The following is an 18,285-nucleotide window of genomic DNA, read 5'->3' as shown; positions in this document are numbered from 1 at the left end:
AGCCAGTCTAATGTAGTGGCAAGTGTATTAGTTTATTTATCAAAACATATTTACTCAAATACTGTAAGAACAAAACGAACAATATCAACCTGTTACGATCCCATTAAATGTGCCTCCATTTGTGATACACCAAAGACAACTGGTATTTGGCAAAATCTGAGTTTGTTCACACGTTAAAAAAATTTGAACATTTGACACCAGTCCATATTTAAAGGTACATTATGTAAGTTTTGGCGCTCGAGCGGTTAATAAAACTGCATGCGTCTTGCAGAAGAACACTGTAGCCGGAGCTACTTTGACGAATCACGCAGGTACTGGGAAAATCCACAGCGGTTGTCGTCCCACTCCATCTAAAATAGTCTGAATATAAACTTTTATTTTAGGCGTACCGCAGTGATTCGGGATAAGATAAAAACGCAGTTAGGAAGATGGATTAATGATGCACTCGCTTATTATATAAATTTTGGAAATTACATTGTGTACCTTTAATGTTGGTTCTATTTTAAAAGTATATTTTGATCAGTTCTTCTGACACTGAATAATGTTGTTCTTTCAGATATGTGCATGAGGACACAAATCATGGAGCTTGAAGCTACAGCTAGACATGCACATTTGGCAGGATTAAACAGGTACAAACGTGAAGATCACAGGTTTAGAGCTTCGGCCACCTTTCTCTCCTCAGGAATACCATTTACCTATAACGAGAGGAGCGTTTCAGAAACATGAAATAGACAAGTTTATCTGATTCTTTTTTTTTTTTTAAAACACATGATCGCAGATGCAAAGAGTAATACTTGCCTCTAGCCTCCGAAAAGTCGACATACAATAATTATCTCCTTTGTTAGCATGAGTGAATGAACAGTATGTTAGACAGGAAGAGATTTCACAGACGTCTGATGGCAGTTCATTATGTGGACACTGGGGTTCGCTAGAGACTAAGGGCCAGATTTACTAACAGTTTGCACCAACCACCCCCTCTTTTGGCTTTAAAAACAACAGTCAGGATTTACTAAAGACACAGTGGAAAAAATAGTGCTGAAAAGGCATGGACACCATTATTTTTTGAGACTGACCTCATTAAATATGCATTTGCAGGAGTTTCCCTTTCAGAGGCAATATTTATGGGAGATGATTTAAATGAACCATGCAGCATTATTTACTACGGTTTAGGCCATTATTTAACGCCCAAAAAGCAAGTCTTAAAGGCAGGGTAGGTGATTTGTTCCAGATTTGGTTTTTTTTGTAATGCTGGTTGAAAATCTCTTCACATCCTGATGCATATGGTCCGAATGCAATGATACCAAGTCCTACCTACCTGTCAACATGTGGTACAGGTCTGTGCTCTTTAAGTTATGTTCATTGAAATTGTAATATTATGTGCTTTGAGACGTGATATAGTTTAAAGCCGTCTCTCGTAAGGTAGTTTAAAGCCGTCTCTCGTGACGCTTTGCAAACTGTGTGCGTTCATGTGTTTTGAAGGAGGTGTGGCTTTGGAGACGCTCTGAAGGGAGGGTGGGATCTTATGCTTTCAAAGCTAGCTCGCTATTGCTAGCCTCTCTAAAAATTGGCCACCCTTCATTTAAGCCACTTTGCACCTGTGTTGTAAGTAGATCACTCACACCTAATTATCCTTGGCTCTGGTTGTTTGAAATTGCGACCCTACTTGAATTTGCACTGCTCTTGATAGATCACGTTGGTCACTGTGGAAATGATCCGACTGCTTCTGTTCTTTAATGTGCGCATTGTCAGTAAATCATCCACTCACATCAGCGCTTTTATTGGATTGCGGTCACACACTAATTTGACCTGTTTAGTAAATCTGGCCCTAAAGCACCAAAACTGTTCAAAAAAAGTTAAAGTCTATATCTGTGCCATCTGGTATCAGGTGCTGTTCGTACCAATGGGATGGAAAGCTTAGGCATCATCAGTATTAGATTCTTCAACTTACCAGAGATCTGCTGCTGTGGTATTTGGATCTGATTTTGAAGATTTCTGTGAATAAACACAAAGCTTTGGTCAAGATGGGCATTACTAGCACTCTGGGATTCAGAACCAATTTCATTAATAAAAAAAATGCCAGAATGATGTTCAGTTGCATAACAAAAGAAAGTTTCTTGCACAAAAGAGACATTGCGATCAGTGTCCAACTCACGAACTAATGGCTCCAACTTCTAAACAAATGACTCTGAGTTTTAATTCTATAATTCTATTTAATATATTTAATTCTATTAATTCTATAAAGTTAAAGCCAGTAATTGGATAGCATTTATGACACTCTTTTGCAAGAACTGTTTTAAATTTATTTATTATAAAAAATTATCTATTACACAGTTGGCAATGGAACTGAATTTCTTTTTCAAAAATATATATTTCATAAAAGCAGAATCATTAATGCAACCGTTAAGGAACCAAAATTTCTAGGTCAATCTTGCTGATGATAATACACATATGTTGTTTTGATCTGTTCTAAGCTCTTCAAGTCCTCAGTGAGTTAATACCAGGGCACTGAGAGATTCAAGCTTGTTTTTAAAGATATAAACATTGGATTACAGCAACCTACTTTCTCAACTCTTCTTAAACCAGATCTGCCATTGCCAAACAAGAACTGTGCCTTCCTTTCCCCCCCCAGAATTAAAGCAAAAGAGCCAGGCTCACGTCTGCGTCTGCATGAGTGGCATGCTGGTGGTCTCGTAGTTGTCGGGGTGGATGGGCGGCACCACCTCTCCGCTCACAGGGTGGAAGACCGGCAGTGTCGAGAGAGGCCACGAGATCTCCCGGTTCTTAGACATGCTGCGAAGCTCCTTAGAAGACTTCTGAATGGAGCTGTGGTGAACCAGCTGAATACTGGGAATGGAAGAAGCAACTCAATTACTATTTATAGCAAATACATGCACAGAAAGTATAATATAGAATATCTGATATTGCTACGCAACCCGACATTTAACATTTATGTAAACACTGAAGTACTAAGTATAACGCTGGGTTCAGGGTTATTATCTAAAACTATTAATGGCATTTCTGTTAATTGAAATAAAGCTGAAATAAAATAAAATAGAAATATTAGTTGAAAAACGTCTCGGTTACGTATGGTAACCCTCGTTCCCCGAGGAGGGAACGGAGACGTCAGAGAGCTGACGAAGGGGAACTTAAACAAAATCTTGCCTTTTAAGTTGAAACACTGAAATTATTAACATTAAAGAAATAAAAACTAAAACCAAAACCTAAATAGCAATATTTAAAAATATTATATGTATATACAGTACAGGTCAAATGTTTGGAAACATTATGATTTTTTTATATTTTTGAAAGAAGTCTCTAATGCTTATCAAGGCTGCGTTTATTTGATCAAAAATACAGAAAAAAAACCCCAGTAATATTGTGAAATATTATTACAACTTAAAATAATAGTTTTCTATTTAAATATACTTTAAATTATAATTTATTTCTGTGATGCAAAGCTGAATTTTCAGGATCATTACTCCAGTCCATCACATGATCCTTTAGAAATCATTCTAATATTCTGATTTATTATGAGTGTTGGACACAGTTCTGCTGCCTAATATATTTGATGAATAAAAGGTTAAAAAGAACTGCATTTATTCAAAATAAAAAAATATTTTCTAATAATATAAATCTTCTTTACTATCACTTTTTATCAATTTAACACATCCTTGCTGAATAAAAGTATTGATTTATTTCAAAAAAAGAAATAAAAAAAATTACTGACGCCAAATTACTGACCAGTCGTGTATATTGTTGTTACAAAAGATTTCAATTTTTTAAAAATGTACTTCTTTTTTTTATTTTATTTTTTACTTTTACATCAAAGTATCCTAAAAAAGTATCACAGGTTATGAAAAAATATTAAGCAGCAGAACTGTTTCCAACTTTGATAATGAATCATATTAGAATGATTTCTAAAGGATCATGTGATAGACTGGAGTAATGATCCTGAAAATTCAGCTTTGCATCACAGAAATAAATGAAAATTTAAAGTATAATAAATTGAAAACCAATCATTTTAAATTGTAATAATATATCACAATATTACTTTTTTTTTCTGTATTTTTGATCAAATAAATGCAGGCTTGATGAGCAGAAGAAACTTCTTTCAAAAACATTAAAAATAGTAATGTTTCCAAACTTTTGACTTGTACTGTATATTATAAATATTAAAGTACATAATGAAATTACTAAAAGAAATTAACTAAAATTAACATGAAAATTAAAAAAATATAAATATAATAGTTAATTCAAAATATTAATATTAAAACTAAAATAACACTGGTTGGGTAATTATTTATCAACTTCACAAAGGGCTAATGATGAATATTCATGTCTTTTATCACACTACCTCATTCCACAGTATGAATTATTTACAATTATAATAAGCTGGCATATATCTCTGTCACTGAAGCAGCTGCCCATTGATGACACCATGGAGACACAGAGGCGATTGCATGAATGAGATGGAAATGAACATGTCACCAAGATGGAGGATTTGAGATAACAAAACGTGGGAAAGGGGGACCTATCCAACGAAAAGAAAGAAAGATCCAAAAAGGAGAAAGAAAAAGCCAAGACCACAGGAGAGGGAACACTTACTCTGGTGTTTGCATGTTTCTTTTTTCCCTAGAAACAAAACAAAATGACTGAATTAAATTCTAATATTAATAGTTAAAGACAACCACACAAAAGCCAATGGAGAGCGAGTCAGGAGGGGAATGGAGGGGTGCTGATGATGATGATGATGATGATCTCCTTCAGGCTGAGCTTTGATGGTGGGTGACATCATCAGGAAACACACTGGGATTGGTTGATCATGTGGACGAAACATCTGTCGGAATGGCTCTAAATACAACAGATGGAACCTTTGGACTGAGTGTGCTTCGGTTAATGATTAAATGGTAAAAAAAAACTGATGCTTGATGAGGATGGTAAGCTGCTTTTTTGGCAGGGATGCGACCCTGTCTTGCCTTTCAGAATTTGGCTGTACACACTAGAAAGCCCTTGTGATCTTCACTTAATTGATTCAAAAGACGCCATACTAGCACCACATGGTTTATAATGATCAGACAGATATCTATCGTTTAAATGTTGATCATTACACAGTGACCACTGAGTACAAGTATTAAGTATAAGAGCAGGTTTGTGCTAGCTTGTGTGTGAAAGATTGACTTTCACTGAGGGTTTAGCACAGCGAACTTACAGCCCTTCCCGTCGGCAGCACATGGAGTAGCCGAGGATGATGAAGAGGACCAGGGCGACGGCCGAGGGCACCGCCAGGGTGATCAGGAAGTCAGCGAAATAGTCTTTGCTCTTCAGTAACTCAGAAGGCGGGTTGTACTCGCCGATGTCTGGCAGCACACCTGTGCCCGGGTCAGGACGGTTACTGTGCACAGGAACAACCTTAGTGATGTCCACCTTCAAGAGCAGAGACAAACTGGGCTCAGTATATCAAATGCTTCACATTGTGTTACAGAATTAATATATTATGTGTATATTCGTGTACAAGTGTTTCTCCAAAACTGTTCATTTTGAGGCACACACTACCGTCCAAAAGTTTGGGGATGGGGATTTTTTTTTAAATGTTATTGTAAGAAGTCTCACCAAGCCTGCATTTACGTTCGAAAATACAGTAAAAACTGTAATATTGTGAAATATCATTACAATTTAAACCAACTGTTTTCTGTTTTAATATATATGTAAAAATTATTACAATATTTTTAAGTCTTCAGTGTCGCATGATCCTTCAGAAATCATTCTAATATGCTGATTTGGGACTCAAGAAACATTTTTTATTATCAATGTTGAAAACAGTGATGTCTAATATTTTTTTGTGGAAACTGTGATCAAATTTTTTTTAGGATTTTTGATAAATAGAAAGTTAGAAATAGGAAGAACAGCATTTATTTGAAATCTTCTGTAACATTATAATAAATGTATTTACTGTCACTTCTAATCAATTTAATGCATCCTTGCAAAATAAAAATATGAAAAAATGTCTTATTGACCACAAACATTTGAACAGTAATGTAGAAAAATTGTTTTTGACGTCCAATATTTTTACTTTGCCGTCTAATGTTTGATGCCTCTAACATTAATCTAATATTTACTTTATCTCTAGGTTGTTAAGAATGACCAAAATGTAATAAATACAAACATTTAATCTTTAAATGTGCAATGAGCAATGTTTCCTCAAAGTAGCTAGTTTTAAATGTATTTTATTTTAAATAATTTATAAACTAGAATTAATAAAATTAGAATTTTGCTTCAAATATTATAAAAATTATATTATTCAATAATAGTTGAAGTCGTAACTGATTGTTCTATTACATGTAAAAATGTAAATGCTTATAATGTCTTTCTCAGTAAGTCTGTTAATAGTAAAGTTACTGTTGGCACAAACAGCTAAATGTTTTTTTCTACCAAAAACAGGATATAAGAAAAAAAATAAAAATAAAATAAAATAAATAATAATAATAATAATAATTAAAAAATAATAATAAAATTAAATAAAATTAAATTAAATCCAAACAATTGTCCCTGGTCTTTTATACATATATAAAAGTGCCTCTAAAAGCAAACATTATTTGCAGACAACAGTGGATTCTACGGTGGACTGGAGATCTGGCGCTCACCAGAGAGATCTTGCACCAGTCGATGTTGAACTGAGCTCTGAACTTCTTATCGCAGCTGATGACGGGCTCCATCTCCTGACTGCAGCGCAGCTGGTTCTGTGGGGTCTCCACCTCTCGAAGGCATGACGAGAACGGCACGTCTGCTCCCACCATCACATACACACTGTGAACATCACAGAGGATTAATGAAGAGCGAGCTGTTAAGCACAATGTTCACAAATATTCATTAGAAATTTGACAGTGAATTATCACTCAACATAACCACGAAGCACAGAAATAAAGCATAAGGACAACAACAACATGGATACTATACATATTCTGTCTGCCAAGATGGATGTGTTTTCTGCTCTGAGACCTTCTAAAATGCCTTCATCTGGAACATTTTATCTTCTGTAAGGAGTACATGAATATTTGATGAACAACTTATGCTAACGCATGAGGGAATTCCTCTAAAGAAACGTGAACAGAGATGGGCAGCGTCTACCCTTATGTAACTTCACCACAGTGTTTTTCTGCCTTCTCCGACAGGATGTTCTCTTTTTCATGGGTTTTTCTGAAGAACGTTACTGATTTATATCACAATATGCTCAAGTTCTGTCTGTGCCAATAAGCTGTTTAAAGGGGACCTTTTATGCTTTTTTACATTTTCACCTTTCTTCATGTGTGATGTTGCTGTCTGAACATGAAAAAGGTCTGCAAAGTTACAAAGGCTGTCCAAAGGGTTTATTCTCTATATCAGTACATAGTGTTTTCTGAACTCCCTGAAACGCCTCCATTGTAGTCTTGAGTTTTCTTCCGGGAACGAAAACAGCACAATATTCCTCATTTAAATAATTCTTACAAGGCATATGCAAAATAAAGGAAGTGAGGCCTGGATGAGTTAGCAATGTGTTGAAACTCCCAGTTATGGAAAGGGGGCGTGACATTTCCCCAAACACTGGTCCAGCCGACCAATCAGAGCACATTGTGCTTTTCAGAAGGAGGGGCTTTATAGAGACAGAAACTAAACAGAGCGTTACTGACAGACTGGGAAGAGAGGAGCGGCAACAATGGAGAATATGTGAAAAATAAGGAGTTTTTTGAACATTCAAGCATGAAAACCTATTCTAGTAGACCCCAAAACAAAATCAAGACTTTGTAAAAGGGCATAATGTCCCCTTTAGTTCATTTTTTTTCAGTGTACAGTAATATTTCCGTCTTACCCCTCTTTCAGGTCATTGATGGGTAAAGGCACTCGTCCTCCCCGGTCCAGCGCTGACGTGATGTTGATGGCATTAAGTCTCTCCGGCTGCCACACGTTCTTGACAGCACCGAGAAAATCTCCCAGCACCTCACTGGCCAACATCTCCTCAACGTTCATGTTCTTGATGAAGAACTCGGCCTGATAGGGCAAAGGAAACTCTGCCAGAGAGCAAGAGAGGAAAGATATGAGCATATCTTAATGTGTGCAATTACAAGGAATACCAAACTAGGTTACATAACAGTTGGATAATAAGTTGGCTGTCATTTTGAAGTGTCTCTTTCTGGACGAGATGGCAGATGGTGGACTGCGTCACAGTGAGGTCACATCTGCACTGAAACAGTTGCTCAGCTTAAGGCTGAACACAGATAGTAAACTGAACTGGAATTTCAGAGCATTCAATGTCAAATATAATGTGGTGAATATAAATCAGCTGCTAAAACATACAAAACAAATGACGCTATCAGCTGTAGACCTGTCGCGATTATTGATTAATCATCTGATCGTGGTTATTCGCTTTGAGATAACGGCAATAATTACGCAGTGTAAATTTCAATCACATTCAGTCAAAGAATATAACAAAATGTTTGTAAAGTACACAAAGATAGTCAAAGATCTTCCTTCATATGAAATGAAGGTTTGTGGGTTTAATCAGACTTAATTACAACGTATTATAATTAATTATATACAGACCCTTTCCAAAAAAATTAGAATATCATGGAAAAGTTTATTTATTTCCATAATTCCATTCAAAACATTAAACTTCCATAGATTATAGATTCAGGGCCCACAACTTAAACGAGTTCAAGTATTTAGTTGCTTATTTGTACATAATTTGGGCTTCCAGCTCATAAAACCCACGAAAACAGGATTTCAAAAAATTTGAATATTACATGAAATCACACCGTAATTACACAGTAATACCAAGGTCATTGAACCAGGTTTTGCTTCTTTTGGCAGTGTGGGCAGGTGCAAATCCTGCTGGAAAATGAAGGAAGCATGAAGTGCTCTGAAAATGTCCTGGTAGACGGCTGCGTTGACTCTGGATTTAATAAAGCACAGTGGACCAAAGTCCTCTTTTCTGATGAGAGCAAATTTTGCATCTCATTTGGAAACCAAGGTCCCAGAGTCTGGAGGAATAATGGAGAGGCACACAATCCAAGATGCTTGAAGTCCAGTGTGAAGTTTCCACAGTCTGTGTTGGTTTGGGGAGCCATGTCATCGGCTGGTGTTGGTCCACTCAACGCAGCCGTCTCTACCAGGACATTTCCAGAGCACTTCATGCTTCCTTCAGCAGACAAGCTTTATGGAGATGCTGACTTCATTTTCCAGCAGGATTTGCACCTGCCCACACTGCCAAAATAACCAAAACCTGCTTCAATGACCATGGTATTACTGTGTAATTACTGTGTGATTTCATGTAATATTCAAATTTTTTGAAATCCTGTTTTCGTGGGTTTTATGAGCTGGAAGCCCAAATTATGTACAAATAAACAACTAAATACTTGAAATCGTTTAAGTTGTGGGCCCTGAATCTATAATCTATGGAAGTTTAACGTTTTGAATGGAATTATGGAAATAAATAAACTTTTCCATGATATTCAAATTTTTTGGAAAGGGTCTGTATATATATTTATTTTCACAAAACATATGGGCCTATTTTATTATAATTGTATTATTATAGGCAGTTCCGGGTAAAAAATAGCATATTAGGCTAACATATTAATTGACAAAAACAAAACCGAATTAAATGGTTAATCACAAATATTTGTATGACAATTAATTTTTATAATAGTGATTAGCACAAATTTGTGCGTGAAATCTGCGTACCAACGTCTTCACAAAGAAATTATGATTCACCAAAAATGTTCATACAAAAATGTTGTCTAAATTACGAAAAAATATAGGAACACGTACGCAAAAAGCACTTACACTGTGTGGCCTGTTGAACTGTTGAAAAGTTATATTTAATCTCATCATGACTATATTACATTATATTACATACATGAAAAAATCGAATATTATATATTTAATCATGTACAGTGAAAGTAATAGTTTCAGCTCCGAGGCCGCTCTGAATAAAGCATCAGATATACGCCTATGTCCTGCTGGCTAGTCAGAGGTCTGTAATCTGGGTCGGCATAAAAGGTGTTTATTGTGTTTGAACTGGTTTTGAGAATGGCACACTTGGCATTGCTCGAGGATCTGGCGAGAGCGCGTCTACAGAGAGACGAAAGACTGTAAAGGAAAGGTTGTGCGGAAAAGCCCAACCAAAGGAGACGGTTTGGGCGTGTTTTATGCAAATTATTAACTTCAAACACTCGGACTCTCATTTAAAATACTCTAAATTCACTAACATTAGAAAGAGGTTAAGAACAAATTCATGTGGGAACACACGTGTTGTGAATTAGCCGGAGATTTTTCATGAGAAGAAATACTAAATAATCCACGCAATTATTAGTGAATAAGACCCTAAGTCTGGCTGGTTTATTCTTACACAAACACATGTTTTCCATACTTTAGGATTAAGGTTTTCAGTCAAACAATAGAGTCTTTCTTTGAACATATGGCTGTATGTTATAATGAGATTTGCTAAATCAAACCTATTCTTGGATCTCACCTTCCGTAGACATGATGTTTATGACCAAGTTGTGCCTGGCAGTTTCAAAAGTGCGTTTATTATACGCTGTAATCTGCAACACACAAGAGGGAGAGTTTAAGCCCGGCTCAGGACAGCTTTACATTCATACCATGCAGAGGATGTCAGAACCAGATGCAAACACATAGTTTCTCAAGGGTACAGAAGCCAAATCCTTACATGAATCTAAAGCCTCAACAATGCACAAAGAGGAGATAAGCATTCTTATGCATAAAAATTCAACTTTGCCCTGTTACTTTCTATTTTCCTAGAAAAAAAGATTGAATTACTATACACTTATTTAAAACAAAACAGGGCCGTAACCACCGTAGACATTGAAGTCACCCCAATAATTAGAAATGGTCAAATTTTCCCCCCAGTATTTGATAGTCTCTACACACTTCTCTGGTAGTTGTTTTAGGATGAATAAAAGTTAAATTTTTAGAGGTCTACAGCGAACATCACTGTCAATATGATTGAGATGGCCAATCAAATCAAAGAAGGCATTACTATTCACAGAAGGCGAGTGTGAATTTTGACGTGAAGCTTTAGTTTTAACGGAGGGAAAAACATGGTAAGATATAATATGTATTATTTGACATGATAGAAATGTTGTCTGACAGTAATATCAAGTGATGCAAACTACTCTCTTTTTTAATCAAATCGGCGTTTTAATTTGAAAATTAATTTGAAAAATCATTTACGTGATTGCATGTGATGCAGAACTGAATGTGACGAGACAAGAAACGTTTTGCGTTTCCGACATGTTAAACACAATTAAGTGTAACATTTTTAAGACATTTTGATCGATTTAATGCATCCTTGTTTAATAAAATTATACATTTCTTTCCAAGGCAAACCTTACTGTCTTTTGAACAGCAGTGTATATGAGGTCAGATGTACTCATGTAAGTCTACACATGATAACACACCTCGATGATGGTCGGCTTGCCCACATGCTCAGCTGTTGGAGAGCCATAGAGGACGCCATCACTATGCGAGGTTCTCTGAATGTACCGCAACCATCCAGGCCTGTCTGGATAGCCTTTAAGGTTAGTGTTAAACGTGATGGGGTCGTTACTCGAATCACCTGAAATGAAAAAGTTATTTACTTAAGCAACTAGGTATGAAAGGTTGTGTTTATTGCCAATTGTGCTTTTACAAAAAGGTTGCTGCAAAACAAAACTATTATTGAGACATATGTTCATTATATTTGTTCTGTGTAATGTTTCCTTAGAAGATATAGACCCTCAGACCCTGGCATGTAAACTAAGATTAATATGTTTGATGTGCAGTGATATACAAAGTGCAAGGTGAACCGGTGTTTCATAAAAATGAATATAGTGAAAGATTTATTCTGTATAGGCATGTTATTGAGTAAGTAGTGGAGTAAGTGTACCTGCTTTCGGATACGGTGGGAACTCCCCTTTAAAGTGTTCTCTCTCTAGCACATGAACGAAGAGCACTCCGGCAGAAGGATAAACGTTGCGGTCGGCGTGTGACTTAGAGAGGATGGTGACCACTGGTGCAGAAAGAAAGGGTAAAAGAGTTATTAAGAGTAGTGTGATGTGGCAGACAAAATTACCTCACTGCACACACTAAAGAATCTGCACATACAATAAAGAAATAGCTATTATATATATATATATATATATATATATATATATGTGTGTGTGTGTGTGTGTGTGTGTGTGTGTGTGTGTGTGTGTGTGTGTGTGTGTGTGTGTGTGTGTGTGTGTGTGTGTGTGTGTGTGTGTGTGTGTGTGTGTGTGTGTGTGTGTGTGTGTGTGTGTGTGTTTGTGTGTGTGTGTATACGTTACCTTCAAAAGTTTGGAATAATAATTTTGGGTAAATTTTTTTTTTAAGAATTTAACACTCGTTAAGGACATTAAATTGATCAAAAAAGTATAATGTTACAAAAGATTTTTATTTAAAATAAAAGCTGTTCTTTGAACTTTTATATTCATCAAAGGATCCTGGAGAAAATTTATTGTGGTTTCCACAAAAATATTAATCAGCACTTTTTTCAACATTGATAATAATAATAAATGTTTCTTGAGCAGCAATTCAGCATATTAGAATGATGTCTGAAGGATCATGTGACATTTGTGACAATCATGTGACAACTTTGCATCACAGGAATAAATTACTTTTTATAATATTTTCAAATACAAAACAGCTTTTTAAAATTGCAATATTTATATTTCACAATATTACTGTTTTTATCAAATAAATGCAGCCATGGTGAGCATAAGAGACTTTTTCAAAAAACAATAAAAATCTTATCAACTCTAAACTTTCGAATGGTTTATAAAAACCTTAATTATGAAAATAACATTTCAATATGACAAAAATTTAATAAAATAAAAAATGATTTTGTTGTTTCATAATAAATGATTTGATGTTTTAAGACAAACACAGACAATAACAGATGTTACAATTTATTAGATTATGTTACATATTATTTAGAGCTTAATAAAGTAAACTGTCTATTTTAACTTGCATTTATTTTTAATACATTTATGTAACAGGGGTGTGTTTCTTTTCTAAAAACCATGTGGGAGTGTGTGAGAATGTGTTATGTGAGCGAGTGGGTGAGCGTGTCTTGGGCATTAGGCCATGGAGTCTCATTGGCTGGTGGACAGTAGTACAGTGTATCGCAATCTCTGAACACTCAAACACTCCGCGCTCAATGCAACTCTCACACGCCATTCCCCACCCCTCGCTTTGCACAACAAACTCTTTTCTCTGGCGCAACACACACTATTATTTAAGAGGAAAGAGATTGTTTTTTCCCCCCATCAGTTTATAATAGATACTGGAGAGATGGTTGTCAGTGTCTCTTTCTTTTCTCACTTTGAGTCAGTTGGGAGGAAGCTGGTTTTGAATCTCTTCTGCACTGGGAGAAAGCAACTACAGAAACACTAGATTTCTTCCCGCTTTCAAACACAAGTAGTACATCACTCGAGGCCGAGCGTGTGCTTACACCGAAGCTGCAACTCGCTCAAACACATTAAGCTGATCAGAACAGCACAAACCAAGAGTGATCACAAGACATCTGGAAGCATAAACGGGTTACACAAACAGAGCTGACATAAATATGAACACATTAAGATAATATAATCTTTTGATACATCAACAAACAAACTAAACTGCTGGTCCTGTGGATTAGAACCAGCCTTCATCATTAATTCATACACACCAACATGTTTAATGCCTATAAGAGTATATAATGCACATCAAAAATATAATATATATATAATTAATAAAATAAATGTAATTTTTTTTCTATGCAAATTACACAATATTTCCAAAATTCATGACTCTTTGCTTAATGCAATGTTACGCTATTACTGCTATTACTTAAACTGAGCGTTTTTGTCAATATTGTAGCGATTACTGATGCAATGCAGACAGTGCATGCAAATACACAACACTCTCGGCAAGCACAATTCATTCTTAGTGAGTTCTGAAATGATGTCCATCAATAAAGGCCTGTTTACACTAACACAAATTAAACAGACTTACAAATTAGCCTCAAACATTTAATTTGAATGAACGGCTATTAATGCATCATTTTAGACACAAATATTCACATGCCGTCAATGCAACAGATTTTTTTAAGGACAGGTGTTCAGAAGAAAACTGGGCAAATTCAGACTTCTGGTCACACGCCCAGAGTTGTGACATAAAACTGCGATCACAAACAAACTGTTTTGTTAAGCGACAGTGAATAGCAGAGGAAGACACTAAATCCAGAAGAAATACGGGAACGTCTCCGAGATGCTTGAAGAAACCTTCCTGCAAAGCTACAGGACTGGGAGAAGCACTGGCACTTGTGTTAAAATGCTGTAAAGTGAGAATGCTTTCAAAAATAAAATCACAAATTGAATTTATTTTATGATTTAACTTCTATTAACTAATTCAAATCAATATATGGTGTAACGACCCTTTGCGTTTAAAACGGCTTTTGTCCAGGTACACTCGCGCATAGTTTTTCAGGGAGCTTTGCAGGAAGGTTTCTTCAAGCATCTCGGAGACGTTCCCGCAGTTCTTCTGGATTTAGTCTGTGTCAGTTTTTTCTGTTTCTTCATGTAATCACAGACGGACTCGATGATGGTGAGATCAGATCATACCGGCTGTTGTCAGACTCCTTGTGCATACACAAATCTCACTGGATTATTACAATTAATGGCAAAAAGAATGTTTAGAAATGCAAACTGATATTTCCTACTGACACACTACAGCAAAAGATATAAATAACTGACTTAAAACCATTTTTTTTGGTTTGGGGGGGGATATTAACATGCCTAAGACTTTTGCACAGTACTGTATATATATATAAAACAGTGTTGTGCTTCGGGTGACCTGAGTTCATAGACCTTTTCCGATCCCGTCCCCTTCTTTCTCTACCCCCTTCGCTTTCTGTCTACATACTGTCCAATCATAAAATAAAAAAAGGCAAAAACACCAAAAATGATTCTTTTTTTAAAACAGTGAATCCCAAATCGTCCAACTTAAAATAGTGTTTGAGCAAATAATTGTCAGATCACGACTGATGCCGACAATCCCCAGATTACAGCACATCCCTTCTCAGACATTCCACGATCTTACAAATGCCAACTGAACATGTTCAATCGGTGAATACAAGTGCCAATAAAGGCCAACAGACACCGACAGACACACTGATCCGACAAAACCCAACAAAGTGTCTGTCGCCATTGGTTGGCGTCTGTCGGTGCGTTGTGAATTGGCCTTTTGACTTCCTTTCTTCTTCATGAGAAGTGGGTGTCTGAAACAGAAAGTTGTGCAGAGCTTTGTGTCATGGTGTAACCTGGTATTTCTGCTTTTCTTGGCAGTAAGCACAGTTTTTAAGCATGCAATAACATGACAAAATTGAAAGCATGCAATAACATGGCAATAGATTGAAAATCAAACCGATTTTTTGCTTCGTACATTAAGCCCTCGGCCTTAAGACTACGCAACGATCTATGCTAATGTGTAGAAATCCACACTTAATGCAAACATCCATGCACTGTTATGGGCTTTCTGAACAGCTGTGTCTTTACTAATGCTTTTCTCCATGGTGGGAGGGAGTATTGATCTGTTTCTGTGGTGTTGATGGCTGTGGTTTTGTACGTATGCACAGATGCAAGCTTTGAATAATTGGAGTGCCAGATGGTTTACTCTGTCACCCTGTGGGCGACCTTAGCCCAGAGCCTGATATTAACCCGACAGAGACACAACCACATCCCAAACCCTCTGAAATGATTCGAATACTATGTGAACTCAAGGAAAACTGAAGGTGATGCACAACACTATATTCTAATAGATCAACCATTAATGGTTAATGGCAAACTTTGCGACACTAAGTAATGGCAGAGAACACGCACATGCGCAAACTCACACAAATCACTGACGGGCCCTTTAGAAGAAATGGCTAATCCTGGTTTATGATTTTATGGGCCGACCTTGTGAAGATATTCATCATGCGCCAACTGAGAAAAGACATTTTCTTTTTCGCTCCCTCCCTTTTCGTGACACAGCCGGGGATGTCCTACTGAACTGTCGAATCAGCTCTGTGCTGACTTCTCTTTTCAGGTCAAGAGGAATTCATGCACTTCACGATTCATAGGGAAGAAAAAAAACAGTGCAGACTACTTGCAGGATTGTGAAGACGTCAAACTGCTCAAAGTACTGGTCAATGGAAGTCAATGCTATGCACAAAACTGGGTCAGCCTGTCAAGACTAAGCTGTAGCCGGGAACACACTCATGGTGAAGTGAAAGAATGCTTTTCTCAAGCCGTCCATTTATCAGGTAATGCTGATTTTCATTTTAATACATTTGAAGGAGTGAACACATTCATTTATAATGCTAAATGTATTATGAAGATCAAACAATTTATGTCAAACTGTAAAGCATTGTAAAAAAAACAAAAAAAAACATGTAATATATTAGAGGCTGCATCACTGGGCTACTGCATGTTATAGCCTAATATACAAGTAGTTTTGTTAAAGAAGTAGTTCTTCCCCCCTTCCTATTTTAAAAGAGTTAAGAGGAAGGTGAATTAAACAGGTTGGCGATTCAGCAGGGTGGCAGGTGTTAAGCCCAAAAAGCTTTGCACAGTAAAGTGTTGTGCGTGTGTTACGATCACTTCAAACACGTCGGCTTTGTCTCAAAAACCTAGTGAGCTGCCTAACTAGTCAGCATTTTGAACATCACAGGAACATGTCTCATTTTGGCTGTCTGGCTTAAGCGTTCCTATAAAGGCCAAAGCTTCTGTATTGGTATTTCGTAAACAAATCAGAGTTTTAAATGAATCTTTAAAGTGAACAAACCCAACCGTTGGGTTTAAAAAATGTATTAAAACATGTAAACCAACGGTTGGGTTTGTCCATATTTGACCCAAACATGGGTTGAAACAACCCAGCATTTTTTAGAATGAGTCTTTCTAATTCACTTGACTCATTTTGTATTCACCTACTGCACATCTCTCCATTATAAAATATATGGTGATTACAGTTGTTATTTTTCTTGATAAAAGTAATTCACAGCAGTTGACAAAATTGATAAAACAATTATATATTTGCTTTGTTGTTTTCTAGGGTCTCCTAGTCGATTTGTTGCTGTAAATAAAAATAAAAAATAAAATAAAAATTAATCACCTGCAGAGAAGGCCACTAAATGAATCAGTGAACCAATTCAAAAGATTCGAGTCATTGGAATGAATCACATTCCCCAGCACTACTAGACAGGCAGCATACTAGTTTTTGAGACACATCCAGTCTTTCCAATCACTCACCGCCAGTCTGAAACACAGATCTCTGTTTGGAGCCGATTAAAGCCAGGGTTTGGCCGTCTATGCCACTGGCAGAACGAACAATTGCGGCTTTTACAACGGACAAAGAGGAATAATAATAGATGTGAAAATGTCATAAAACAATTTACTATGAAAAACGTTGTCGTTATCTTACAAGAAGCAAATGAACCAATATATGTGGTTTGCAATTAGGACCAGTATAATACCAAACGGAATGTATTAAATAATATATTACAGGTGGAATTCGCGATATTAACGTCAATTACACGCTGATATAAGCTACCATCTCTGAATTATCGGTTAACTGTCAGTCGGTGTATTCATATGGTGTAGCAGGAGAGCTATTCCGTTAGCCAGCGAGCTAGCTCTCATCCAACGGAAAAGAACTAGTATTTCTCCCAGTGTCGTCGTCTCAAGTCTATATACGTACCCACTACGAGCCCCACGAAAATGCCGACCGAGGCCATCGTTCAGTGTCCGCAGTGGCTCTTAACAGCACACATTTGAGGAATCGCTGGTGGTCCTCGGGATGTGTCTGTGACAGCCATAAGCATCATCATCATCATCCTCCTCCGCTGCTCGGATTCCTCCCACTCACTGAGGCTGATGGGCGCTGGTTGGCTGAAAACATCTGGCGCAGATGCTGGAAAAAATATATAATCACAAGCTATATTTACAGGGGGACCGGTTAGGACGGGATGGAAAACATATGTAGCACATACCATACAGTAATTATTAGAATTTTTTTATGCAAATCGAATTGCGTAAGCATATGCTTTTTTTAGTATAGCTATAATGTTAAATATAGGCTATTAAATGTTTAATTTAGCCTAAATAATATCTACCCAACTATAGCTCCTACATTCAGTAAAATTGACGAAGAAACTTTGCTTAAATTATTTGTAATGTGTCCTTACACATGTTACATAGTAATAACTAGTCATAA

General features: G+C 36.5%; 2 protein-coding genes across 8 annotated transcripts in view; one reads left to right on the top strand and one right to left on the bottom strand.

Moving 5' to 3' along the window:
• Positions 1-13: 13 nt before the first annotated feature.
• On the bottom strand, positions 14-17,925 carry sgce (sarcoglycan, epsilon). 4 transcript variants are annotated; one of them, XM_082187092.1, is made up of 13 exons: positions 17,770-17,908; positions 17,322-17,408; positions 11,918-12,040; positions 11,451-11,608; positions 10,502-10,574; positions 7,844-8,042; positions 6,642-6,804; positions 5,210-5,424; positions 4,606-4,632; positions 2,656-2,844; positions 1,949-1,992; positions 799-836; positions 14-695 (listed from the first exon to the last, which is right to left on the bottom strand). In XM_082187092.1, exons 1-13 carry the CDS (start codon positions 17,804-17,806, stop codon positions 645-647), a joined length of 1,404 nt encoding a protein of 467 aa, XP_082043218.1. In that variant the 5' UTR covers positions 17,807-17,908; the 3' UTR covers positions 14-644. The 4 variants fall into 4 exon arrangements, with proteins under 4 accessions (XP_082043218.1, XP_082043221.1, XP_082043219.1 ...); XM_082187095.1 differs by lacking the exon at positions 17,322-17,408 and having other exon boundaries at positions 17,770-17,925; XM_082187093.1 differs by lacking the exon at positions 4,606-4,632 and having other exon boundaries at positions 17,770-17,910.
• Positions 13,796-18,285, top strand: part of ppp1r9a (protein phosphatase 1, regulatory subunit 9A) — a 66,218-nt gene continuing 61,728 nt past the window's right edge. For 2 of the 4 annotated variants that reach the window (XM_082187041.1, XM_082187040.1), the window contains exon 1: positions 13,797-16,336. The gene's annotated coding sequence lies outside the window, so the exon portion shown is untranslated. Of the gene's footprint in view, positions 16,337-18,285 lie in introns of all 4 variants that reach the window. The other 2 variants (XM_082187038.1, XM_082187042.1) reach the window with 2 other exon arrangements.

The sequence above is a fragment of the Leuciscus leuciscus genome (genome assembly GCF_965113295.1).
Source record: "Leuciscus leuciscus genome assembly, chromosome: 12".
NCBI lineage: Eukaryota > Metazoa > Chordata > Actinopteri > Cypriniformes > Leuciscidae > Leuciscus > Leuciscus leuciscus.
This window is presented reverse-complemented; position numbering and strand designations above follow the sequence as displayed.

What these genes read in the sequence shown, in the direction of transcription:
- sgce (XM_082187092.1), bottom strand. Translation starts at nt 17,806, where the DNA reads ATGGCCTCGGTCGGCATTTTCGTGGGGCTCGTAGTGG. An exon ending in AGAAACATGCAAACACCAGA is followed by an intron (nt 2,845 to 4,605) that starts GTAAGTGTTCCC and finishes TTCCATTCCCAG; the next exon opens with TATTCAGCTGGTTCACCACA. An exon ending in CCACTCATGCAGACGCAGAC is followed by an intron (nt 1,993 to 2,655) that starts GTGAGCCTGGCT and finishes GTTTATTCACAG; the next exon opens with AAATCTTCAAAATCAGATCC.